The 27,019-nt window shown below is 54.8% G+C and overlaps 1 protein-coding gene across 1 annotated transcript in view; it reads right to left on the minus strand.

Moving 5' to 3' along the window:
- SMOC2 (SPARC related modular calcium binding 2) overlaps positions 1-27,019 on the minus strand; it is a 155,688-nt gene that overhangs the window by 46,365 nt on the left and 82,304 nt on the right. The window contains 3 exon segments of the mRNA XM_079146203.1: positions 18,549-18,623; positions 20,028-20,078; positions 22,782-22,829. Coding sequence (XP_079002329.1) covers positions 18,549-18,623; positions 20,028-20,078; positions 22,782-22,829 — 174 coding nt within the window.

Consider the following 27,019-nt stretch of genomic DNA (forward strand, 5'->3'; position numbering starts at 1 on the left):
CTGGATCACAGTCTTGCACGGCCACCTGTGTCCCTAGCTTGGCCTCCTTGGTGAGCTCCCTGATGGACTGCTTATTTCTGCGGCCCCTGAATCCACTGCCTTGGCTTTCGGTTGCGGCCTGGTTTCTGCAGCCTGCTTGTAGCTCTGACGCGCATGGACTCGTCTGTTTACCTCCGGAGACCTCTGCCAAGTCCCAATTACTGTTGCAATCACAACTGGAAGGCTCGGAAGTGCCTCGTTTCCTCAGCCAGCACCACACTCGTCCCCGATGGTGTCTCTGTGGGCCCCTCCAGCCACCTTCAGCTTGCTCTCTCTTCCAGGGAAAAGCAGAGTGCAGCCTGGGCCTGGCTCTGTCCCTCCCACCTCTGCGGTGCTGTGCTTACCCCAGAGCAGGTGCCTCGCCCTTCCTGAGCCTTTGGCTCCCATCGGTGAGCCTGCCATGGCCAAGCATGCTTGCATCTTGAGGCATCACCTGTGTGCCCCTGCCACCTGGGGCCTCTGCTGTTGTCGTGAGAAGGACACCCAGATGAGGACACGTGGCTCCCACCCAGAGCATGCAGCCCGGGCCTCCAGCAGAGCCACTTAGCTGGCAGGTGCAGGAGAAGCGACTGGCTGGCCGTCATGACGGTGTGTGCTGAGAAGAACACAGTCCGAGGCGGGTGGTCACACCTCTCCTCGCGTCTTCCGGCCTACACACAGTGTTTCCTCCTTCCCTCCAGTGATGCTCCTGACGAGGTCACCAGACACGGTGCTGTTCCAGGCATGAGTCCTCTCTTTGGCAAGTGGCCCTTGCTGCTGACGTGCATGCATTGAGCTCAGAGAGCAGCCTGTGTCCAGTCAACACTACAGACGAGGCCCTGGGCCAGCAGAAGGATGTGAGGCTGGGGAGGAAATGTCCACTGCAAGGACAGACCCACAGGGCCAGGACCCTCCTCAGCCAGACCAAGGACTGCCCATAGGCAATGAAAAGCCACCTTACCTATCCTTTGAAAGCTCTGGTAGCCTGCTTTCAGACATGGGGCCCACTTAAGGGACAATGACGGTCTTATCCAGGCGGGGGCTTAGAGACACACACAGCACAAGCACCGGTGACCATGACAACATCACACAGGAAGCTTATTAGCACTGGGCAACAGAGCTACAGCCCCATTAGCGGTACAGGCTCTGTGTTCCTGTGGCCAAGACCCCGATTTCACCTATGTCTGCACACGGAGCCTGTCGACATGCTAACTGAAGGATGAGACGTGCGTCTTACTCTGCTAGTTTTGAAATGAGTGCGAATGCTGTTGGGTTTAAACAGTGTGAAGGATACTCAATACTGGGCACAGGCCTTAGATTTTCCAGGGAACACAAACCCCTACATAGAAGGGAGCTCTGTCAGGTGTTTAAAAAGAAGTTTAAAAAGGATTTCATGATTTAAAGTGAAAGTTTGTTCATTCGATCCCACTTTTTGAAAGTGTCTGCATCTCACACCTGCTGGCAGGTTTGGAGACAGACGGAGGAAGGCCGACTACCGGGTTTCTGTGGGAGACCAGGTCAGAGGCCTCGGACAAAGGAGGCTCCTCCGCTCAGGTTGAGTGCTGTGCTGGGGGCACTGGGCAGGGAAAGGGCAGCGGAGAACCAGTGGGTCTCAGGTCGGGATGAGGCGTGTGGCAGAATTACTCCTCCTGATGCGGCCTGAACTCAAGGTGGAGCTGTGCACTGTGTCCAGGGCCAATCTCCACCCCTGTTCGCTCTTAGCTGAGACACTTCCTGACTCCTGTGACCACTGAGGGCCAACGGTGGACATCTACTACTTCGCTCCTCGCTACACAATGGCTGCCTTGGCAAGCCAGTGCATCAGAGAAATGCCCTGCAGGAGGTCGCCTGGGGCATGGGACCCCCTGCTCCCGAGCAGCGGACAGGGTGCTTTTGTGCAGGCGTCCCTCAGCGTGCTGCGTGAGGCCTGACAGTCCACGTTTCTCACAAGCTCTTGGATGATGCTGACGACAAGCTGGTGCTCTCATTTGCCACAGGCCTCTCCATGTGGGCTCCCCGTGTTTTAGGACTGATTACAGTACTTGATTTGTAAGCATGCTGTCTTCATCAGTCATGGCGTCTCTTGTGGTTCTCCTCTTAATTAGGTAACAGATGAGATGATCAAAGAAGGCAAGGAATAAAATAAAGAACGATGCCTCTTTAGATTTTGATTTGCTAGAAATGGCAGAGGGTAGGGAGGGAGGGAGGTGGGAGGAAGGCCTTGGAACTTAGAGTTTTAATGAAATGACATTATTCGCATGTCCACTTTCAATGAAAGATCAAAGCAGCATTTTCAGTGCTAAGATTTTGCCTATAATTAGCATATATTTATGATCTGCTTATAATTTAATTCCAAAGACAGATTTTAAGATGATATTTTAGATCCAAGGTCCCTGCCTTCCTGGAACTAAGCATTCTGCATGCTCCCCTGCAATGCTTGCAGCAGAGCGAGGTGCACAGTGAATCTTCGCCAGGAAGAAGCTGAGGATCAGGCGGGGCTGGCTGCCCATGGATGGCACAGAGGTGAGGCCAGTCGGGCAAGCGGTCCCAGGCAGGGTCTCACTGCACGGCTCCCGGGCAGGGTCTCACCATGCCTGCTCCTTCTAGCCGCAGCCAGCTGAGCCCCAGCCCCCTCGGGGGCAAAGCAGGATGCTCACGTTGAGATTCATATGTAGAAGGGCAAAGGGTTGGTGAAAGGCTGGGTCCAGTTTCTCCAGAAAGAAAATGACGGCTGCAGATGTTGTTCTGATTTATTTCATCCCTTATTTTTTTTATCACAGCAACAGACCCAGAATCAAAGTCACCTCTGATTATAAATCATCTCTAATTTGAAACACGAATCCTGGACCCCAGACAGGGGAGAGGACATTGTACTCCCAGGTCAGGACCAAGACGGCCCTTGCAGAGGTCCTCAGAGTCCCCGGCTAGAGAGCTGCTCCCAAACCAGTCCCCTGCCCGCCTCTCCTCATCTCCTGGGCTCTGGTGCCCATAGAGCAGTGCCTGCCTCCCTCTACCAGTGCCAGCCACACAGAGGCGGTCTTGGAAGAGTGGCACATCTCCCTTCCTCCCGTCGATTCTACTCTGCTCTGCTCACTAGCCTGCAGCTTCCTGCAGCTCCCCACCCTCCTCCCAGGCCCCGGCACAGAGCCCCGGGCTGCTTGTCCTCCCTGCCACCTGGACGGGGGTCTCTCCTGGTGCCTCTGCGCAGTGCTGCAGGCTCCTGGTGGCTCCCGCTGCCCTCCCCAAGTCCGTGTGGTGCCGAGTGGCCACCCTGGTCTGCGCTCGCGTGGACCCAAGGACATCTGTGCATTTGTTTCTGAGCAGGACCTTTGGGGATTAATGAGGTAGATGAAATTGTCCTGGAAATGTGCTACAGAAATGTCACTGCCTTTTCCTTTAAAATCCTGTAGGACTGACTGATGGGCCTTGTGAGGAAGTTAGGGGGAGTGGTCTGCTTCGTACCCAGATGCCTCACACTTTCCAGAAGAGTCCACTGTGAGGCCCGTGCTTCCATCTGCTTCAGCTGTCATGGGATGGGGAACAACCGCCGGCCTGCAGCTTCCTGCGAGGGTTGGCCGAGGCAGGCGCCAGCCTGTCCTCACCACCAGCATCAGATGCCACCGCCCCTCCCTCCTGAGGTGCAGGCCCCAGGACCCGTCAGCAGGCGCATGTGTGCAGCACAGAGGTTACGTCAAGGGCGGGATGACCTCTGCTAAGAGGCAGGGAGGGAGACGCCCCGAGGCCTGAGGAGAGCCGGACCTCGGGGCTGGCCAGCCCTTCCTCCCAGGAGTGCTGCTGAAGCAGAGCCCAGCGAAGTCAGGGGCCACCAGGGAGGGCCACTGGGAAGGACGGGAGGCTGTGCGAGCCCGGCACAGCCCTCCTCTTCTTGGAAGGCGCTGCCCTGGGCCCTCTGTGTCCTTGGGAAGGCCGCTGCTTTGGTCAGGAGCCCCGCGAGCCTCGGCCTGCTCCAGGGCTGGTCTCCTCCTTCAACGGGACAACGGGAAGCACGTGCTGTGTTTGCAAGGAAGTGACTCAGGCGGCCAGCCTCGAGAGAGGACTGCAAAACCGCAGGAGAGGCCGCGGAGGCTGACTTTCAAGTCTAAGACAAGAGTTTCTGCAGCCCCCCACATCGAGACTTTCCCTTCCCCGCCTCCCTCGGGGGCACTTTCTCAGACCCCCTGAAGACTTGGTACGTGCTGGGCATGTGTCTCTTTCCAGGAGCTAGTCGGGGTCTCAGCCCTAAGTTACTGTCACTGTCCCAGTTTATAGATGAGGACATGGCACAGCAAGCAGGCCGCGTCCCCTCCTCTGGACCCTTGTAACAGCAGAGTCAGAGCCCCACTGCTGACCACCATGTGGTGGCCTCTGGCACCACCCCAGCAAGCTGCAGGGCAGGGATGAGCATCACCCGCATGACTCCTGCAGAGACGGCCAGCTGAGAGGGGCATTCTGCCAGGGCTTTGCAGTAAGTGGTGGTGGACTCAAATCACCACCCCGTCCTCCAGCCCCAAGTCCATGCTGCTCCATGGCAGGATCAATCCTGTGGGCTCAGCTCTGACTGGGTGGGCCTTCCTGAAGTCAGCCCTGTCCTGGGCTCAGCTCAGGGAATGTCACGGTGACCCGTGTTGGTGCCTTGCCTCCTCGGGTATTAGCCAGGTAAGGCCCCAGCCTGGTTCTGCAGACCAAGCGTGAGTCTTCTGAGAGTGCCATCGGACTTGGTGACCAGCTCCTGGGGTGGGTCGAGGGTCTGGACAGGGCCAGACCAGGAGGAGCGTGGCCTTTACCCTGGAGTGGCTACCAGCGGTCCCCAGGAGTCTGGGACAACCTGGAGCAGTACCTTCCATGTGGACCAGGCGTGCTGGGAAATGCTGGCACTTGCTGGTGACTTTCAGCCTGATCACCAGGTCCAGAAAATCCAGCAGAGGCAAAGCAGAAGGCCTGCCCACCTGCTGGCACAGCATGACTGGAATCACACCAACACAGACCAGGCTGGGCTGCAATCCGGCATGTGAACTGCCACGTGGAATGCTGGATTGTATAGAGGCAAGTGAGCGGGGAGGGGCAGGGGAAGGAAGGGTGGTGGACTGGACAGACGTCAGTGCCCAGGGTCACCTACGATCCCACGATGCAGTGACTCTTCATCATGCACACCCAGAGGAAGGGCAGTGGCACTCTGTGTACAAGGAGCCGAAGCATTCTGCCGTTGTGTGACTAAAGAGAACGAACACTTTAAAAGGAGGTCTCAGGCCGTGACGCTCGAACACCATGGCAACACCGCCCAAAGCCCTCAGCCGTCCTTGGTCCCACTTCCTCGGGGACCATGGCCCACTTCGCTCCACCAGGAGAACTTTGGCTGCCAGGATTCACGCTCCCCGTCGGTCCGAGCCCCAGGGTGGGTGGCAGCTTAAGGCTGGCTGGGTTGCCTGTTCCTGTCTCCGCTGCTGCCGCAGCAGTTCTCAGAGTACGTTCCCAGGGGACCCAGGGTGCCATTGGCCCATGAGACATCAGCCACCATGGCGGCCGTCCTGGTGAATCGGGAGTCTTAGTGCCAACACAAATCTGAGGTATCAGCAGACGCAACCCCTCTTTGGGATCCTCGGTACCAGTGTGTTTGGAGATATAAGGAATTCTTATGCTAAAAAATTTGAACACTCCCAAATTAGACTATAAACTTACACTATTTAAGAACACAGACCTTGTGCTACGGATCTCTTTTGCCCTGGCCACACAGCGGACTCTCACAGTAGTGGCAGATCTACGTGCCACAGGCTCTGCACATGCCTGCTAGAGTGGCCTTTGCTCAGTTCTCACCACTCGGTGAGTTTGGTGCATGGAGATGTCATTCCAAGAGGAGGAAACCAGAGGCTGAGCGACAGCCAGGGGCAGGCGGCCCCAGGCCCAGGCTCCGCTGCCTCCCGTGGCCTCAGGTCAGGCTCCCCAGTGCCAGGGTGCTGCTGGGAGGAGGGTTCAGGGACCACCCAGAGCCAGGTCTTCACCCAGGTGAGCCGATCCCATCTGCAGGAAGATTCCGGAGGAGCCTCTGGGACCAGCGGGGCAGACTGAGAGGGGCCTGGGCGGGGTTGCTCCCTGGGGCCTGTCAGACGCGCTCAGCTGCCGCAAGTGGCCCTGCCTGTTTGGCCTCCCCCGTAAGGTCAGACCCTGGGCATCGTCCTGCCTCAAACCATCAGAAGACCAAAATCTCCACTGGGAGGCCCCCATCTCCACAGGGAAAACAGGGCTCTAGGGGCCCTCTGGCCTCCCTCTGCCCCCAGACCCCATACCCTGCTGAAAGGCACTGTGCCCGCTGCACCATGGGTTGGCAGGAACCTGCATTTCCCAACAGTATTGTCACAGACCTCTTGAGAGATGAATAATCATGTCCTTGTAAGACTTGAGACCCAAAAAGCAAGGCAGGAAAAGGTCATTGAAACTGAATCCAAAATGCACGCGCAATGCTCATATCATGACCTGAGAGCCACTGAGCTCAACGTTCCAGAGCGGCCGTGGGCATGTAGAGGATCCATCATCTGGAAATGGCCTCTGGGCTGGCCATCACCTGCCCAGGACGCCTGCCAGCCACTCCCTCCTTTGGCTCAGGGCACTTGCCCCACACCTGCTTCCTCGCGCTCGGGACCTGAGCTTCTTGTTTAGTTTTTAGCCCTTCAGACAAGGAATATCCTGGCAGAACTGCGTAAGCTGGATGGCTCTGAGGGCTTCGCTTCTGCAGCTCGGCAGCAGCACAGGATCCCCTGCTCCCCATCAGGGAAGCAGTTCCACGGTGGGTTCCAGGGTGCCCGTGCCCTCTGTGGGGCCCCATGCTGCCTGGGTGCAGGTGCTCCGTGGGGGAGGAGAGCCAGCTCCAGCAGAACCCTGGGGGGCGTGCAGGTGTTCTCAGAGGCCAGGGCCCTGGCAGGGACGGCGGCCCTGCATGTTGTCCTGTGACTGCACATGGCTCGCCAAAGGTCCTACCTTCTCTCTGTGGCCATTTTTAGCAGAACTGCTTGGTGCTCCAGGAGTGAAGCTGAGATCCAGGCCTGCAGCCACCTCCCCTCACCTCCCTCAAGTGAGGTAGCCCAGTCTCTGCTCCGACCTCCGCACACTGGGAAGTTCTCCAGCTCTGTAGGGCGTGGTGGAAATGCCAGCTCCTCAAGAACTGTGGTTTCAGTGCCCGCCCCCACCCAGTGACTGCACTCTGTCCCTGTCACAGATGTCGCTCCCCTGCCTCCCTTGCTCTTGATCCGCTAAGGGCAGCTGCCCCCCAGGCCAGGCCTGCAGGCCCCTTGCAGGGTCTCCTTGGCCCACCAGGGCACTCGGAGCCTGGCAGCCTCCAGCAGCCCTCCACCAGGTGCTGTCATGTCTGTGGAGAACGGGGCTGTGGGGACACTGGTTGTGTGGCTTCCCCAGCATCCTGTCCTCATCCTCTGGGGGTGGGGAGCCCCTCTTCACCATGGGCAGCCCTTGCAGTGGGCATGAGGCCAGAAGTCACTCACCCCCAACTCCAGGGAGGGGCCCATGATCCCAGCACAGCCAGGGAGCAGTTCTTGACCCTCTGGTCACAGAGATTGGTTCAGGGATGAAACCGTGACCAAGACAGGCACTGGAACCAATTCTAGGACTTATACTTAAAAAAGGACACTTTAGCGGGATGCTTCCGGCTGGGGCTCAGGTGGAGAGAGCGGATGAGAGACTGCGGAGCCAGGAACAAGGACCTGCTGCAAAGCTTCTGCGGGCCAGGTGTCCTCAGCCAGCACCTGCTGGTCTGCAGGACGTGCGGCCAGCACACAGCCACAGATGTGCAGAAAGCTAACTGACCATGAACTCTTCCTGGAATTGTTTATGATTCCAGGCATTAAGGGATTATGAGGACCCATTCACAAGAAATTGCTTCAGTTCACTACATTGTGGCATTCAAAGGCTTAAGACGGAGCCATAAAGTGATACTGCTGGAGTGTCCTGCATATTTTCAGCATGAGAGTCATCTGGAGACCACGGTACTACTTCCCATGGCCCCTGTGCAGCGTGGGGACCCACAGACGGCACAGAAAGCTGCACTTTCCAAAGCCCGGCAGAGACGGTTATACAGCCGCCCTGCTAGGAAAGCCAAGCTCCAACCCGCCACCCCAGCACTGGAGAGGTGGGGGCACGAGCGAATAGCCACCTGGGGGGACAGCCTGAAGGCTTCCTAGGAAGCTGGACACCCTCTGAGAAGATGGCCCAGCGGGCCTCTCCTGGCACTGGGCCAAGCCAGTCATGACTCGTGTCCACAGAAGCTTGAATGTGGCTGTCTACGCAGCTTCATGCCCCAATAGGAAGCAACCCACCCGCCTTCCAGAAAGTGAGTGCACAAGCCGGTCCATCCAGACTAGAAAGCGAATCGGCACTGAAAGCCGTGAGTCCTCGGCCACGGCAAAACACGGAGGAGACAAGTGAGCAGTGGCTGAGTGCAGGAAGCCACGTGCCACCTGGCTCCAGCTGCTGGTTTTCCAGAAAAGGCCAAGCCACAAGACTAGGAGACAGCACAGAGGGCAGGGAGGAGTGGGTGAGCAGGGGCACCTGCTGGCTGTTCAGGCACTGAAACTCACCCGCGTGACGGGGACGGTGGGGACTTGCCACTGGCCAGTGTTGAGGCAGAGGTGGTGCAATCACGGTGTGAGTCAACAACAACGTGTCGGCACAGGCGGGCCAGGCCCTGCAAAGTGCTGAACGCCAAGCTCGAATCCGGTACTGACTCACGTCTCGCCGCTGGGCAAGGCCACACGCCCACCTGGGCACGGCCACTCGAGTCCTCCGCTCCTCCCCACCTTTCTGTTGCCCAAAACTCCAAATCTTTGTCACTTATACAAATGACTGAACATGTTTTCAAACTACCCTGGGGAGCACAGAAGTATTCAGTACTTTATTAAGTACCTACTAGATATTCAACATGGACTTATACATTATAAAAAACCACAGAGGAAATTTAAATTTTAATGGAGGCAAGACATGAAGAGAAAGAACTGAAGTAATTTATTGATTGGCTTTGCCTCAGCCTAAGATTTCTTACATACCCCTAATGTCACATCATGTGGAGTTTGGTTGTGACATGTTGCTATTTTGAAATTAATACAATGACTTTAGATGAAATGTCTTAGCATTCACAAAAAAATGTAATATTGAAAGTGCTTAAATTGAAAAATATCTCAAGCTAGTCAAACCTCTTTCCAGCCCAACATTTGAAAGGAATGGCTCCATTTTCTTAGTTTTACAAATTGACTTCTCAAATGAAGAAAGTGGACTTTTTTTTTCTTGATGCAGAATCACACCAAACAGAAAAACAACATGATTTCCAAGTTTCCAAACAAAAGAGAAAAAACGCCTTTTAGTTGAAAATAATCTTGGAAAATTTATTTCTCAAGTTGAGTTCAGAAGTTAGGAGCAGGCGCAGCAGGACAGGAGGGCCTGTTCTCCCCTGAGGGGCCCACACTTGCACTGTCCTCTGTGGGCCTCCAGCAGCGTGTCCCAGGTGCCCTGCACGTGGTGGGACACTAGCCCTGGAGGCTGGGCATTGCTCTGACACTTTCAAGCTCAGCTGAGAAAGGTTCAGAAGCAGATTAATCTGCAGATGTACAGATGGAAGGCTCGCCTTCTAAGACAGGCTGTTCCACGCCAGACGGGCACTCTGCCATCCTGCATCTGCACTGGGCACAACCCGCATCACCGTGCTGCTGTGTGAGGACGTCCGACAATGCGCCCTCCTGCAGAAGGGTGGACACTGCTGTGCGCTGGGAAGCACGTGAGGCTTTTATCAACTTAACTGCAGTTGGCTGGTTTTCATAAAGACAGTTTCATTAAAAAAAAAAAAAAATCACTGATGAAAAATAACTATTCCATGTAAAATATCTGTGGTCATGAACACAAGAGCTAAATTTGGGAGAAATTCTCCCATGGAGCCAGCGTTGGATAGGCAAGAATTAGCTCCATCCCTGTTCAGGATGGAAACACCAGAGATCAGCAAGAAGCCACGCACATGGCTGCTGCTCATCTCTCCCCTTGCTACCGGGCTACGGAGCCCTTCCTGTTGTAAAGGGACACTTCAGGAAAGGAGACCGCACTCCAGGGGACAGTGGGAGGAAGGGCAGGGCATAGTCAGCTGAGTCTCACCTCCACAGGTGACTGGCTGACTGGCTTTGCCTTCAGGGCAAACAGTCCTCACGAAGGACCACTCTGTCCTGCTTGTGGGGGATCGAATGTGTCCCCCAAGTTCCTATGTGTAAGCCCTGCATGTGGGGCTTGGAAACATGAGTATTTGAGACGGGGCCCTCAGCCGAGGGTGGGGCCTGGCCCTATAGGACCAGTGTCCACACAGGAAAAGGAAGAGGCAGCAGGGACCACAGAGGCAGGGCCGTGGAGGACAGCGAGGAGGCTGTGTGCAAGCCAGCGAGGGCCTCTGGAGAAACTGGCCCTGCCCTGCCATGATCTCAGAAATCCAGTCTCCAGGAGTGGGAGGCAGTAAATTTCTGTTGTTTAAGCCACCTGTCTATGGTATTTTGTTAGGGTAGCAAAAGCAGACATTAGATTTTTGAAGAAAGCCCAAGGAATTTTCCCTGCTGATTTACTAAACAAATATTGTCAGCAGGGAATGGCATTTATTTACAGGCCAGACTGTCAGACACAAGACAGATGCCAGGTTGAATGTGAGTTTCAGAGACACTAAGAACAAATTTTACATACTACATATATATATGTGCCATGCAGAATTTCTATTTTTAAATAGCATTGTTCTCTATTTTTTCCCATTTACCACCGCTATTTTAATGAGCTTCATTAGCTTAAAATGAAGTCCCTGATGAAGGACTTGTATCTTGAATACACAAGGAAGTCTAATATTCGATGCCTTCAAGAAATATTGTGCCCTGTTTTACACATATGTAATTACAAGAAAAATGTGAAATATGTTCAAAATCACACCTACAATGTATGGTGGTGGCACATGCACTTTTACATTAAAAAGCTCCCGAGGAGCGGTTTAAGATGCAGTGTCAGGATGGCACCCCAGAGCTCGTGACCCAGGGGCACAGAGGGCATGTCTTTCATAGGAACGCGGACGACAGGTGTGCGGCTCAGTGTGCACTGGGGCGGGGCATCGTGGCAAGCTGAGAACAGCATGGGTGGGCCAGTGGACAGCAGAAGGTCAATTTCCACAGCTGGGAGCCGAGCCCCAGAGCAGCTCTGCTGGACCTGGCTTCTGGTGAGGGCCCATTCCTGACTCACAGACGGCACTTGCTGTGGGTCCCCAGATAGCTCTTTAGTTTCTTGGGGCCCTTTTAGATGGACCTCTCCCACAGGGCTCCACCTCAAGATCTAAGCACCTTCACCTCGAGGCCAGGGTTAGAACATGAATTCCAAGGACCAAAGCAAGGAGGTGGAACACAGCGCACAACAATTTCAGCAAAAGGAAAATGAACACGCAGGTAGAATGGACGCACACGCTGACATGCATGTGCATCCTGTGCCTGATCCCATGTGCGGCTTAACCTGTGGTCGTAGGGCAAGGTGACCACTGGTCCGGCTGCCTCATCCAGAGACACTGTGCCAAGATCTGCCTTTTCCCTCTGAGCCTGACAGGCAGGGTAGTCAGCTATTGCTATGGTGCCATCTCTTGCTCCAGGGCCGGGGCCACAGCAGGTGGCCAGACCCACCAGGTTCACTTGCTCCCGTTGGCAAGCAGTCCACCTGGCTAAGCTCTCCCAGCGGAAGGTGAGGGGTCATGGTGGATCCAGCTCCAGACTGGAGATTTGGGGAGCAGACTGCCTCCTGCACGTGCCCTTGCTCTCCTGAAACTGCGGTCTGTGAGCGCAAGGCCTGGTGGGTAGAGCCTAGGGAAGCTTGCGGTTCCACGCCTGACGTGTGGAGGTGGCCTCTATCGGCACAGCCAGGCCAGGGACTCCCTGAGCGAAGCCCAGCACCCGGCCTCCTCCACGGCAGTCTGCCCACTCCACCTGACCACCCCCAGGTGACTGAGAGCCGGCCCCGGTGGCGAGTGAGCAGATGTCACCCTGCACCTGCCCTGGGGAAGTTCTTCAGGTGTGCTCAGGGAAACCTCACTCCTCCTGAGCAGCAGGCGGCTCGCACCACCTCGGCTGGAGAGGACGTCACATGGACTGCTGCCTTCTCCACTCATCTAAAGAGTCAGGACACGACACCTCAGGTCTTCCCGGGAGAACACGGGCCCTGGACACCTGTCCCACGGCTGGGACTGGTGCTGCACTGGGCGCATCCTGCGGCAGGTTCTGTGACACACAGGAGCCTGCTGCACTCTGACGATCGTCACTCGTGTGACCCTGAAGCACAACCATGGAGAAACACTTCCGTGGCAGTGCTTCTGCAGGACAAGGGGCCTCCGAGGAGAAGGTGGTAGGTGTGAGAGGGGCTGAGGTGGCAAGAGGGTCGCACCTGTTAAAAACAGAGGGTTGGGATAAAACATGGATGGATGATGCTCGGCGATGTGCACACACGCCCCGCTTGCTGGGAGTGGATCGAACCCCTCAGCAAGCGCTGGCACGGATGATTCCACAGGACCAGGCCTGGGGGCTTCCTCGGGTGGGCCTCACCCTTACGAACCCCCGAGGTTGATCACCTCCATCCTGACTCCAAAGTGGACATCAGGCAGCACCCCACCTTCTGTGCTTCCTGGGCCCTGGAAGGCTCCAAGCAGGAGCAAGGCCCTGAGCAACTCGGGAGAAGCAAGGCACTCACCGTCACCTGCTCGGTCCAGTGACACCCACGTGCAGAAAAGAGGTCTGCCACTCTGCTGCTCCACCTGTGGTCGTTGTGGCCCTGCCCAAGCTAGATAACAAGGAGGTCAGAGCTTTGCCTGAGGGAGTGTACAGAGAGACTCCGAGATCCCATCCGAGGTTCCTCGGGTGCTGGGGCTCTTGTGCCAGCGCTGTTTGGCAGAAGGCCACTTCCAGAGCTGCCCTCCTGCCTGCAGCCCTGTGGACAAGCCCTCAGGGCCAGCCAATGCACTGGTAGATGCTGGTGCAAACCATGCCTCATCCGTGGGGTCAGGCAGACGTGCCCTGGGGCAGCGAGGCCCCAGACCTGGGAGCAGGACGTGCCTGGCCTTCTGCACACGGTGGAATCACAAGTCTGGGCTAAACGCCACTCATCCACTTAGAGCTGAGAGAACTGGCCCTGCGGAGGCAAGCGGCCCCAGTGTCCAGAGCCAGGGCGGGAGTCAGTCACGCCGCGCCTGGAGCACGCAGCGGTTCACGAAGAGTGACAGGCACCTGCTCTGAGGCTGAGGCCTGTCCAAGGCTTGGTGTCAGACCCCCTGACTCAGTGCTGAGCCCCACCTTCCCCTCTCCTGCTCAGCAAAGGCCAGCGTGCTCTGCGGGGTCCTGGAGGGTAGTGTCAACCAGCACAGAAACCACTAGTCTACTTCCCCTCATGACTGTTCTCCACGCTCTCTGCAGTGAAACTCTGCCTGCTGCTGATTCAACCACAGTTTGGTTAAATATTGAAGTCTGAGAAATATGAAATCTTGAAACACTATTGCAATTAAAACCTCCATGTACAATTAGGAAGACTGGGTAAACTCAGCAATGTACATTCTAAGGGGAATAATTAATGCCTTTAAGTAATACAGTTTTATAGACCACAGTTAAGAGGAACTGCTAGATGCATTTTAATATTGTAAGCTCTGCAAATGGCCACGTTTTATAACTTATGAATCTAATTGGTACCTTGATACTTTTATCCTGCGAGGTTTGAAAAACAGAATGAAAAGGAAAAACCCAGAATGAAAAAGAAAATATAATTTGTATTATTCACCTCCAGGGAATGCAATTTACCATGACTTAAAGCAGAATTAAATGACAATTATCTTTTGGCAGGAATATTAATATGTGCAATAAAACAAAAATTATCAAACTCTGAATAAGGCAGAACAGTGTTTCCCCAGAGAGGCCCCTTTAAACTGCAGGACACCCAGAGCATCCAGCCTCTCCCTGGACACAAAACAGAGTTGTTTTTACAGTTTGGGGAGGAAAGCAGATTGTTCTTCTAAATAGGAGGAGAATTTTGACAGTTGACAAAAATAGGGTCCTTTGTGTTTTCTCCAGCTCGTGTGCAAAATCTTAAAAGACAGTAAATGAAATGGTGGGCAAAGCCAGAGGATTACCAGAGGGAGGCCAGGGCTGGCCTTGCCCCAGGGCCCACAGCAGGAGGCCAAGGACAAGTCTTCTCCCCCAGGAGTCTGCACAGCCTCAGCCCTGGGTTCCACGGAAGATCAGGCTTCTGCAAGAGCCCTGGAGGGGGCGGAAACAGACGCGTTCCATCGCCAACCTCAGATTTGGAATTAATAACGGACTGAGCGGTCAGGGCCCAGGTTCTGCACTCCCTGTGAAGCTGGCCTGGCTGAGCCCTGGAGGAAACACTGCAACCACAGGAGAGGCATGCTGGCCACTGGCGGTCCAGGCAGGGGCCAGTGCCCCAGCGGGGCTGCCTTAGGAGAGCAGAGCCAAGGTGGAGGTGCTGACTGGGGTGGGGTGTGGGTGGAAAGAGCCCTGGGTGGTCCCTGATCTTAGGCCTGCTGGCTCAAGGGCGGCCCCGCCCCCCACAGCTGCTGCAGCACAGGGAGCCGGGCGGGAGGGACTCTAAGAAGGAAGCCTGCCTTCTTGGAGGACAGTGGGCCTCCCACTGAGAGAACGCAGGCTGCCTCTCCTCCCCTCAGGGCCAAGCAGAGATGGCCCAGGGCACTGTGACCCCTGTGCTCCACTCTGACCCCAGGAAGGTGGCTCCAGGGGTGACCCAGCCCAAGTCCCACTTGATTCCCTCCTGGTCAGCATCAGAGCCCCTGCAATGCTTCAGTGTCCACGTGGGAGGAGAGAGTGAGACTCCTACTGGAAATAGGTGCCCGAGCAGCAGTGGCGAGGTCCCCACCACCAAGGCCCAGTCCCCGCAGGGCATCGGGTCGCTCATTGCCCCGACTGGATGAGGTGACCAGCTTGTCCCCCACCCCACTGATTGATGGTTCTTCATGTGACACCTTAACTGAGGTTGTGCATATGATGGCACCATGGCCAGCCACGTGGGCACAGAGGGTGCATTGCCCACCGTCCTGAGGCCTTGGGCCCTGAATGAACATGCCCAGCTCTTGGACAGCAAAGAAGAATGCAGCCCCGGGCCCTGGGGCCTTGCAAGGGCCTCCACCTCCTGGCCTGTGGGCAAGGCCTGTTCTGGGGCTGAGCTCAGCGTCCTCCTCCTCCTCCACACTCCCTGCAGAGGGTCACAGCCCAGCGCAGAATCCAGTCATTGGACACAGAATTAAGAAATCTGCATTCTTGGACACTAGAGTAAGAAGAGCATGCTGAGCTCGTTCTTAGCATTTGTGAAAATGACAGGACAGCAGTCCAGTCCACGCGTGTCCCATGGACCACACCAGGAACACGGTCCCAGGACAGCCGCTCAGGTCACTTCCCACTGCAGGGCGTCCTCGCCAAGGCGCCGGACGCCAGCCTTGTGCCAGCCACTTGCCCCCCGCCTGGGACCCCACCCCCGGTCAGGGCACCCAGAAGGGCTGCCCACCTGGATCAGAGACCAGAGCCTGGCCCTCTCCTGGCCCTGCAGCAGGACCCTGCAAGGCCTGAAGGCATGGCTCAAGCTTCCTCTAGAGGAAGACTGCGTGTGGAGGGCCGCAGACCCCAGCACCTGGCCTGTGACTCCCGCTGCACTTGGTGCATTCTCTGACCGAGGAATGAGACGCTGCGGCTCCTCTTCCAGAACCTGGGTGGGGTGTACGGGAAGTCGGGCTGGGGCTGTGGGAAGCAGTCACCGACACAGGAAAGAGCAACAAGCGGGCTTATACTTGCCAAATTAGTGAGTATACTGATGAAGCCATATAATTAAAAGAATCTTGCAAAATCTACCTGATAGACATTTGTCATAATTTGCATACCGTTATGAAGGGAATTAAGCTGGATATGGAAAGATGGGTCAAGACAGTAGACATATCAACACCTAGACTTACATAGATGGGAAAAATGGAGAATGCACTCCCAAGATAGAACTTTTCAGATCCGATCGTTTCTTTAACATATATTAATCACAAAATGAAAGTGATGCTTTTCTAACCAAATGAACAGAGAATGTTTTGTGTATAATTATATTGCATTGAATTTCAATCAACATAAATCCAGAAGCAAAGTACAGTGGTACTTAGACTCTCTCCTTACTTCCTCAATTTTTTATCTACTTGGTTATATTTCTGTTTCCTCAAGTCTGGTTTAGAAAAAAAAGCAATGGTGCCACCAGAGTGTCCCTGGAATGTGTGATGGTAAAACTCTTTATTAGTTTAGTAAATACATATTTATTGAGTAACTACTATGTGCAAAGCTTCCTAGACTGAGAGGACTTGGTTAGTCTTGCAAGAACAGCCCCTTGGAAAAGCTACTGCCGCTCTGCTCTAAGCCCAGGCTCACAGCACAAACTCACTGCCCATCAGGAGGCCTGGAGCCAGGTGCTGGCACTGCTACCAAAAGAAATATCATATTTTATTTCAAACACACAGGGGAAATCCTACATTTTGCCCTCCGACAGGAACATCAGAGGATGACTAAGCAAGACCATTTCTAGTTTGGCCTTTTCTACAAAAGAAGTTGAAAGAATAAGGACAAACTAAGTATATTTTTAAAAACACAGAGTAATAAGTCACAAATTATTTGTTTGGTCAAATAAATGTGCCTATGTCTACCAAAGATGATGATAAGTAAAAGTAGCTTTTAATAACAGAAAATAAATGCGAATATAGGTCTTGTGACATTTGAAGCTTCAATGACAACAGAGGCCATTACAAAAATCCTGATTGTGATACATCATTTCACATCATTTTACGGTTAAAACTAAACAAATTAAATACTGTTTCTAATATCCCAGAATACCAGCCAGCCCTGCATCTACGGCTGCCAATAAACACGGATCTGGTCACATCCCTGCAAGCCCCACGTCCACACAACAATCCACGCCACTTTTCTGTACCCGACTCACACGGGAGAGTGGAATCAGGTTGTGGGGCAGGGGGCTGAGCGGGACGGGAACTTCCTGAAACCCCACTGTGTACTGGGAGCCCGTGCAGCTTCACGGGCTGGTAGTAACCGCGGCCGCTCAGCAGCCCGGAACCCGGCACGCACGAAGGTCAGACAACAATGTAGTTGTTCTTGGGCCTCGGGGAGGCTGGACCTGCCCACCTGGAAAGGCCCTGCCCACAGCTCTGTGTTAGGAGTACGCCCAGGGACGGCGCTCACAAAGACTGCGCGGGACCCCCGAAGCTCAGGACTGCCTCACGCGCCTCCCTGAGAAGCTCGGGAGCTCACGGCCAAGCTCATGGCTGCATGTGCTAAGCCTCTCCTCCTGGGCCTATTTGTAGGGTTCAGAAGCAACCCAGCAGCTTTGTGGTGACAAAAGTAAACAAAACTCACTTTCTAAAGTTTATGAGAGAAGTATGCAGATTAATATTTTTAAACAACAGAGAGAACTTATGTCTAATGCCATTCCTAAGAAAAAATCAAAAATTATAAATTACAAATCTGTTTTAATTTACTGCATTTGTACCCAGGTATCTGGTGGTGAAACTTCTGGATCCTGCATTTCTCAGCCCAGCAGGAGGGTGAGCAGGGTAAGGGCAGCAGTATGTTGGGCGATACCCTGGGCAGAAGCCAGGTGAAGGGAAGTGCCCAGACCCTGCCACCCAGCCCTTCCAGGTACCTCCTGGTGGTTCCTCAGCAGCTGCAGGTCAGCACATGCCCCAACAGGTCTGTGGGGCTCACAGGGGGCCCACGCCACACCAGAGCAGGACACTCCCAAGTCCTCCTGGGGCTGTGCCTGCGAGTCCTGTACGTGGGTGAGAGCAGAGTCCAGTGGCCCTCAGGGTCCTCGGAAAGCCATTCTGACTTTCTAGTAAGTGCTTATTAAAAATGCACATTGAAGGAGATGTGTAGACACCAGCGCCCACCGCCATGGCTGCCTCTGGGGCGATCACCATGCAGTCTCCCCAGGAGGCAGCACAAAAAATCCAAGTCACCAGCTCGGCCTCCTCCTCACCAAGCTACTTGAAACCCGAGACTTCTCCCTTCCAAAATGAACTGTGGACCCTCCATTTGAAAAGACAAGAGAACACAGGTCACCAGCAGGAAGTCAACAGCAACTGCAGGAAGAAGTAGGTTTCCTGAAACCAGCCAAAACCAGCAATCACAGAGGAGACACCCACTGCCTCCGCACACCTCTGAGCACTTGATTCCAACAGTCAAGCCTCTGCCATTAGTGTCTTGACATCAACGAGGCTGAAAGCTTATCAGCAAATGTTTCCACTTTCATACATAAATCTTTTGAAGAGTTTGTAGGATGTGATAAAAGACACCCACATCTGGTGGCCAGAACGTAGCACCACTTTCAGGACACTATAACCAAGGACAGGACACACAACACGCTGAACCCTTGCTGGTGAAGCTCCTGAGCGAGGCGCCCATTTGCAAGGGGACCTTGGCCCACTTTACCTGAGTTCTTATTGGTCTTGTTCTGTCGGCTTTTGACTTGCTCGGTCCAAAGGGTAGGATAACGGGAGGCAATATCTAGTGAAGGAAGCAAAAGATAATTATTCTCATCATGAAAACACAGAGCTCCTCAATTAAAGATTCCAGCAGGTAGCAAAGCAAACAAAAGAAATGGTGTATCAAGTCAGTGCACAGCATACCTTCTGAAGACAACCGTTAAAACAATCAGATGCACCGAACAAAAGGAAATATTATAAATAATATTATTTTAGCACATTTCTTCTTTATCCAAAAGTGTAATTAAAAATACTTTAAGTCCAGTTTCCTGAGAACTGGGTTTTAGAAAACAACTCAATGCATGAAACTGCACTGTGAGGTAAAGAAGGTTATCCACCTAACATGCAGGTCTTCCCTAAGTTGAAGGACTCAACACACAATATAATTTTTGTGATAATCTTTTCAGGAATGCAACATTTTAGTTTAACACTGTTTAACAAATGCTTTTGCATGTTCATGGTGCAGGTCAGGGCCCTGTGGTGAGCACAGCTCTGAAGACCACCTAAGCCAGGACCCACCTGTGCCTTATCATGCAGGCACCTCTGAGCTCCACCCTGTGGAAGGGTCCTGGGTGCAGACAGCGTGGCTCCCAGTGCACTGTGCACGTCAGATTATTTGCAAAGCAAGGTGCAACTGTATTCCATTCCCTGATTTATTTATACCGAGTTCCTTGTACTTTTCCTTCAAACCCTGATCCCAATGGACCTGAGAATCTGACCAGTCCAAAACAATTTATTAAAGATGAAGATAGGAAATCTATCCTTATCATAACAAAGACACGAAATATGAACAAAGAAATGGCATGTGCTCCTGCGTCCTTTTGAAATAGACATTTTATAGTCTCCAAATTGTGAAATTTCAACTTATAGATTTGTATTGAAAATTGAATATCTCAGTGTTCTGCTATGTACCAGTCAACATTAAAATCACCCAGAAAACAGCAGGTGTCCTCACAGAGGTGCAGGTGGCCAAATACCATCCATTCTTGACTTATTTGGTTGTCTGTATTTAGGGTGCACAACATTATATTTTAAGACATACACCAAAATGATTGCAGCAATCAAGCAGGTGACATGCCCTTCTTCACTTAAGTTACATGTGGTCAAAGTACCCCAGTCCACACCTAGGAAATGCTCAGGCTGACTAGTGACCGTGACCTCATGCTGCATATCAGATCACTAAGCCTACTCACCCCACGTAGGTGCCATTAGCATCCTGTGAACTGCCCACCCCTCCACCTTCCCTCTCTCTCTCCATGCTGGGCCTTTGCTCTGGGGCTCTTTCTGGATTGCATGTAAGTGAGGTTGTACAAGTGTTTCTTTCTGTTTCTGGCCCATCCCAATCCTCTGAATGGCATGCCAACCAGGATCCTGACTCTCCCGCCCCCGGCCTCCCCTCCACAAGCCCAGACCACCGCCTGCTCACCTTCTTCGTCTCCCTGAGGCTGTGCCTCCAGCGCTGGAGCTGCAGCATCATCTGAATTCAGAACGGAAAAGATTTGCAAGGAGACTACAATTATGAGAGTAAGCTAAGTGAGTGTGCATGCAGGACAGCTCGGGACTCGAATGCAGCCCCCGCCCCACGCCCGCCCCTGCAGCCCACGCCAGCCCTGACCAGACCCCACTCGCAGCCTGGGGGGGGGGCTGCTGCTTAGAAACTCAGCTCAAGGGTAACAACCAGGTCCCAGGCGGGAGAGGCTGGATGTGGTTCCAAGCCAGCAGGCGATGCTGGGCCCGGGACGGATGTGGAAGGGCGGATGGCATGAGCAGGGGAGTCTAGGTCTGGGAAAGGGCTCGAGTCAGCAGAGTGGCCAACTCAGTCATCAGGAGTCCGGGAGAAGAGAGGTCTGGGGCCAGGGCAGGTGGCTAGAACCAGCACTGGTGTGCCCCTGCTGTGCTGAGTGGACAGGCAGCACTTAGGGAGGCTGGACTGGACCCCTGGCCATCGGTTCTGTGTACCTCCTCCTCTCCCTCTGGCAGGAGGGACGTGCAGGATGGTGCAGGGCACCGCCCAGAAGGCCGGGTCGGGGAGGAGAGGGCTCGGGGGCACGGAGCAGAGCTGGAGAGGGCACTGCTGCCGCATGGAGGGCACTTGCTCAGAGGGCCGTTTTCACTCAGGCACTGACAGGTGCTCCAGCTCCCAGGGAGGGCGAGGTGTAAGAGCCCAGATAAAGTCTGGGTGCTGCAGCCTCTGCTCATCCTGCTCTGAGGCAGTCCCTCTGGGCAGTGGAGAGGCCCTGGGCCCCAGAATTCCTGGCCTGTCTCCACCAGCTCACGCATGTCGCCCTGCTAGGCGAGGCAGACCCTGGCCTCCTAACTTCCCTGCTGAGGAATAACAGTGAAGCTTATCATAAGGTATTTTAGGAGGAAAGCCAAACAGAAGATTTTAAACATCTTTAACGTTGCGCTCTCTTGTTTATGCTCCAAATAAAGACAAAACATGGCATCACTTCACTGCAAAGCCTGAGCCCCACAGTGGTGGTGGCAGTGGCCCAGGGCATTTCCTACTACATGCCATCTTCTCGGGCACGCGGGGCTAACCAGAATCCTGCTCAAGTCCTCAGCACAGGTAGGGAAGAGCCAGCACAGGTGGCTCAAGTCTCGGGCTGGTGGCAGCAGTCAGAGGCACTGCTGTGGTGGTCTAAGCAGATCGCCACCCTGGGCCTCCAGTCATCCCCCACTCGTGGGGTTCCTGCCACCTAAGGGCAGCTGGCTGCCCAGGGGAGACAGGTGGGGTGGGCGTGGCAGGGGGTGGAGCCCTGCCGCTCCCACTGGACCCAGGAACCCTCAGCCCCTCCGGCCCTGCCCCTTGAGCAGCTCTGTCCCAGCACAAGCCCTGTGGTGGCCACACAGCCCCAAGGAGTGAGGCGCCAGTCTCGGGGGGCTGTGTTCTCCATTTCCTTCTGTTAAATGCATGTCGGCAGGCGGGGGGCTTTGGTGCAGGGGCTGTTCTCTCGGTAAGTTCATTTTTGTGCCCATGTGCCAATTCCTCCGTGCTTCCCCACCGCGGGTTCCGTGTGCCTTGTGCATCCTAGTGCACAGGATGGAACCCGTGCTCGAGAGTCGGCCCTTCTGCCGCCCGCTGCTGTTTGCGTCTAGAACCTCCTATGAGCAGGAGCGCCGGCTGCCCTTCCCTGGCAGCCTCAGCATGACAACGCCATTGTCTCACAGTGCAGGTCCAGACACTTGTCCTAGTGCCCTGTGTCCCTCGTCCTTTCCCACATGTAATGAAGCCAGGACCCAGTACTGCCTGTCACTGTGCCAGCTAGGAAATGGGCTCTTTTCCTGCACAGTGAGGCTGTCTCCTCAGGACTGGGGTTGGTGCCCATGCAAGAACCACCCTCCTGATCGTCCCGAGTGGTCCCTGGACAGCCTGGAGGTGACCACATGCCCACCTGTGTCTGACAAATGCAAACACCTGACAAGTGGCCCTCCAGGGTGGGACAGTGCCCATCAGAGTTTCGATGTATGTTTCAGGAATGGGGTTGAACAAACAAGGGTCTACTTGTCTTTATATTGCTCTTCTTTGCTACGGGTTCACTGAGCGATTACCCAGATTAGAAAAGAGAAGTCTAAGATCTTTGCCCTAAAGTCTGGTTTGATTTAATCCTGAGAAGAGCATGCTGGAAAGTTTGATATAAGATGAAAGCAGAACGCGTGTCCCTGGGAAGGAGGGCGACTTCCCTGGTAGCCACAGAGGCCCCTGCAGCCCACGGGAAGCCGCACCCAGGCCAAGGGGTGGCTCTTAAGGGAGGTGCCCACCCGGCCCTGCCGAGGAGGGGCGAGTGCTGCGGGTGGAGAAGGGATTTCTTGTTCACAATTCTCCGTACTCTCCAGGGCCTGCAGCAAAGGCTGTGGCTGAGGACTCCCGCCACAGCCCAAGCCTGAACCTGCCCCCTCCCCAGGACGCCTCCCGCAGGCCCCCAACAGCAGTCCTGAAGCAGTCAGGGCAGGACGCCCGAGGGGGACCCCAGGGCTGGCCAGGGACCTGCGCCACAGCCACAGGGTGACTGCAACCGCAAGGCTGGCCACGTGTCTGTTAAACAAATGAAGAACTGACCACCATTTCCGCTCCATTACCATTACTAATACATGTTTAAGTCTTGACTCAAGAAATTATTTCAAGGCATCAACTGGATTAGATACAAAATATCATGTACTTTGAGGTTAAGATAGTTACCTGTTTTCCCTGTGCCTTCCCGTGGGGGTAACTTTTCATTTACAGAGCCTAAAAGAGAAAAATAAGTAATAAAATTATTTTTGGTCAGCAAATGGTGATCAATAATTTAGGTTTGCAGGTATTTTATCATTAACTAGTTCACAGTGCCCTGGAACTTTCTAGGTGAGGTGTGCAAGCTTTCTGGCATGCTGAGGAGCCACAGCCTCCAAAGAGATGGCCTGGAGGCCATGCAGATGCTGCTCCCGGGTGGGAAGGGCATATGCAAGGCTGCCAGTCCCATGGACAGCCTCTCTCCCCAGAAGGGCCACAGACACCTTCTGAGCAGGTACCACACCTTGGGCACTAGGCAAGGCAGGCAGGAAAGGAAATGGTTTAAAAACAATTAACTAAAGACAAGTAGCTAATTAAACAATTAACTAAAGAGAACTAAAACCCCTGGTGTCAACCTGAATCAGATTTATAGAGAAGAAAATTGAAGAAGTACCTTTATAGAGAGGAACAGAAGATGTGGTACTTTGTTACAAAGGGGTTTGACTCTTAGGTGATACTGACAGATCTTGTCACGAACACAAGGTGACGAGGTGACTTTTACAATGGATCAAAACTGCCCAAGGTACTTTTCTGTCACTCATCATTATTAAACCTATGCAATGTGATTTTTTAAAAAAATGATTCCATGCAGATTAATTTCGAACTACCATGCTCCTGTGCTAGGTAATTCTCCTTAGCAAAGTCAGCTCAGAACTTGAATGTTATTGTTCTTTTTGCAATTTCCAATGTGATACTGAAATGTAGACCAGCATTTACGTTGAAGACGCACAATGACGTTGCCTGATGTGGTTAACGGGTGCCAGGGAATGCACAAGGTGCCCATCCTGGCTGAGGATGGGAATGGGGATGGTGGGGCGCTGGTCAGCTCCCGCTGCTGGGTCACTGTGGGGCTCTGCCCCAGGGTCCAGTGGAGACACGCCAGCCTGGAGCCTCCTCTCTGGAGACCCGTACCAGCGAGTGCAGCCTGGGGAGGTGATGATCTCGTGAGCTCCTCGCCTGAGACTCACTTGAGACTCAGCTGCTCGCGGGTGGCAAGGAGCAGGATGCCAGCTGGTGGTCATCATTTTTAGGCGCTGTCTGTGGCCTCTTCCTTCCCCGCTGCCTGTCTGCCCAGTTTACTGTGGCAGTGCCTTTGGCTGGGCGCACGGGGCTTCCTCGGGGTGAGGGCTGCCCCTTGGACTTCCTGGCCTATAGACCAGCATTGCTGGCCCCTCCACGTGCCAGCTCTTCACAGAGCGAGGTTTCAAGAGCTTGCTTCTTCCTCACCAGCTCACTCTCATCACTGTCTCAGTGACAATGTACTCCCTTTGACTGGAAATGGTAACATTTTAGTAATATATCTCAACATAGGAGCGTGGGTTTTGATTTTGAGTGAAATATAAACATGCTCAATAAGAAGTACCCATGCCCACAGGAGTGCTTTTCGACCCAATTAAGCATGTTTTCTGTGGTTTAAGGACAGGAGGGTACAAAGGACAGGCTGGAAGTCTGACTAGAGGTGGGACAGGCAGCAGCGCCTCCTCCACCTCCCCTGGGCACCTCCTCCTGGCCCACAGCACTGCGGCTGGCCTGGCAGGGCTCACATTCAGTCAGCTTTTCAACAAATCCATGCAAAAATAATTGTATCTCCTCATTCGTGTGCAAGAAAGAACTTCACAGCCGAACCGAGTGCCCGGACCTCGCGCCCCTGGTGCACACACTGCACAGCCCCGGACTGGGACGCGGTCCTGGCAGTGCCTCTCCTCAGGTCCCCAGCACCTCGGGACCTGCCCTGCAGTGTCCTGGCCACAGGGACTTGGATGTCACTCTGCACACAACACAACTGTGGTAACTAGCCTGAGTCCACAGCCCAAAGAGTGAGCCTCACCCCGGTTGCCCCTCCTGGAGGCAGGATCGGCTGAGCTCCCGGGGCACAGCAGGCGCTGTTCCTGGCTGCAGGGGGCCTCACCACCCTGTCCACGGACAAAGCACCACCCTCAGCAGCTCTGAAACACTGGACCGAGGTTATACCCTCCAGAGCTGACTCCGACCACAGAGGCAAGACCCCGCCCAGCCACGCTCCTCAGCCCAGCCAGGGCCGCGGCCAGAGCGCTGCCATTTCTGCACTTCGTCCCACTTCATGACATAGGAAGAGGCGGCTGTCCAGCAATCTGGGCACGTGTGTCCAGGGAAAGAAACCACAAAGCAGTGTGAGGACGGCCTCCGGGCCCTGAGCAGCAGTGCTGAGTCTTCGGTCCTGTAGCTCTGAGCACTTGGTTCAAGCCCAGCGGCACTCAGCAGTAACCAGGGCTGCCATCGGCCCCAGTGAGGGGCCACGTGCGGCTGAGTCGGTGGCCGAAGACCGGCTCCTTCCCTCAGTACTTGACGCACTTTAAGAGTAAAGTCAGGAGAGAGAGATGGTACCTGGAGAGCAGGGGTCCAGGGGGCCGACCAGGCGGGGAGGGCTCCTCGGCTCCCCCAGCGCTGGGCCGGCCGGTGAGCGGCCCTGCTGTACTCACGCTCCTCCGGCACAAGGACACACTAGGCTTTGCTCCGTGGGCGAGCGAGCAGAGGGAGGGCGAGGGCCACCTCTTCCCAGCCGCACGGGTGTGCCTGCTCCCAGCTCTCCTCACGGGTGCCAGCCGCTTCCCCTTCTCTTTCTCTAACCAGGGCAGCAGGAAGGTGACCAAAGTGCATGTCAAGACCTAAGAGATGCCCTTGTGGGCAGAGAGGGAGCATGCCCAGCAGGGCACACCTCACCAGGCCTGGCTGGGCGGCCTGCACAGACGCCTTCACCCCAAGCCTCAGTGTCCTCGCTGCAAATCACAGTTGGAGGAAAAGCCAGTGTCGATGTTGACTGTCTGCATAGGTCACACAGCCACGTGCATCCAGCTGTCCCCGTGTGTCCGACTCATCAAGGGTGGAGGAGCCTGCCGTCTCCGCTGGACCAAGCGTGGAAAGCATGGCAGCCATCGCAGGGCCCCAGGGGCCGCCCCAACCAGCACTGCTGTGTGCGGGTGCTTCAGCACTGGACGGCTTAGTCAAGTTTGGGGAGATGGTGTCCAACAATAATGTCCAGTGAGAGTCCAGCGGCCCAACTCATGCCGAGGTAGATCTTAGGGCATGTAGGTCTCTGTCCAAAGCAGTGTGCCTGCCTTGGGCCTCTCAGTGCTGAGACAACCCTCTGATGTGGGTGCCACTGTTATGTCCACTCCACTGAGGAGGGGACCAAGGCCCAGAAGCAACCTGGCTAGTGAGCGGCAGAGCCGGCCCCGGTAGGTCTTCTGCTCTCAGGCAAGAACTTGGTCTGAAGTCAGAGGCCCCCTGAGGAAGACAGGTGGTGAGCAGGCCCAGAGAGGATGGCCAGAGAGGACAGCAGGAAGGAGACCACCGAGGTCTGCAGGGCCCATGGCTATCCAAGACACAGAGGACACAGGCCCTGCCTCTGCGCCGTTTGCTGACAACAGACACAGCTGCCCAGCAGGACCCCAGCCTTCAGCAGAGCCCATGTGGGAGGCCTGAGGAAGAGACTGGCCCTCAGGCCTGTCCCCTAGCCCTCGATACATAGCTGGACTTCAGCCAGGGGTAGAGAGAAGAGCCAGAAGAACAAGAAATGCAGGGGACCGAGCTGCCCAGCACAGCGCTGGGTGGGGTCACCAGAGCCACTCAGTCCAAGGATGGGAGAAGGGGCCTAAGTCAGTCATTGGAGACGGTGAGCTCAGTGGGAGCTGTCTGGGCTTTGATCTTCTCATAAACACGGCAGCATGCTGCTCACTGGTCCACTTCCCAAGGTGCCCAGAGGACTCGGCAACGTTCCCCTCAAAGCTTTCTGGAAACTGGACCCAGCCTGGCTTGTCCCACAGCCCCGTGAAGGCAGGCCTCCTGCTCCCCTGACAGCCCTGTCTGGCAGGATGTGGCTCCTGGGCTCTGCCGCTCTAGATTCAGCACCGACCCCTCATTCCCGGCAGACACTGGTGCTGCCAGATGGGTAGAGGGAGGGGATTGGCCTGGGAGGGGCCCGCGCTTCCCGTGCTTCCTGGAGGATGTGCGGCAGGAAGTCAGATCCCAGCAGATGGAAGCGGGGGTGCATGTCACCACCATACTCTCAGGCCCCGAGTGCCCTGATGGAAGGATCCAGACCAGGGGAGGGAGGAGAGGAAGCCTGTGCAGCTTCTAGTGCTGAAATGGACCCAAGGGACGAGGCGGGA

This window comes from Sciurus vulgaris, assembly GCF_902686455.1.
Source record: "Sciurus vulgaris genome assembly, chromosome: 7".
Classification (NCBI taxonomy): domain Eukaryota; kingdom Metazoa; phylum Chordata; class Mammalia; order Rodentia; family Sciuridae; genus Sciurus; species Sciurus vulgaris.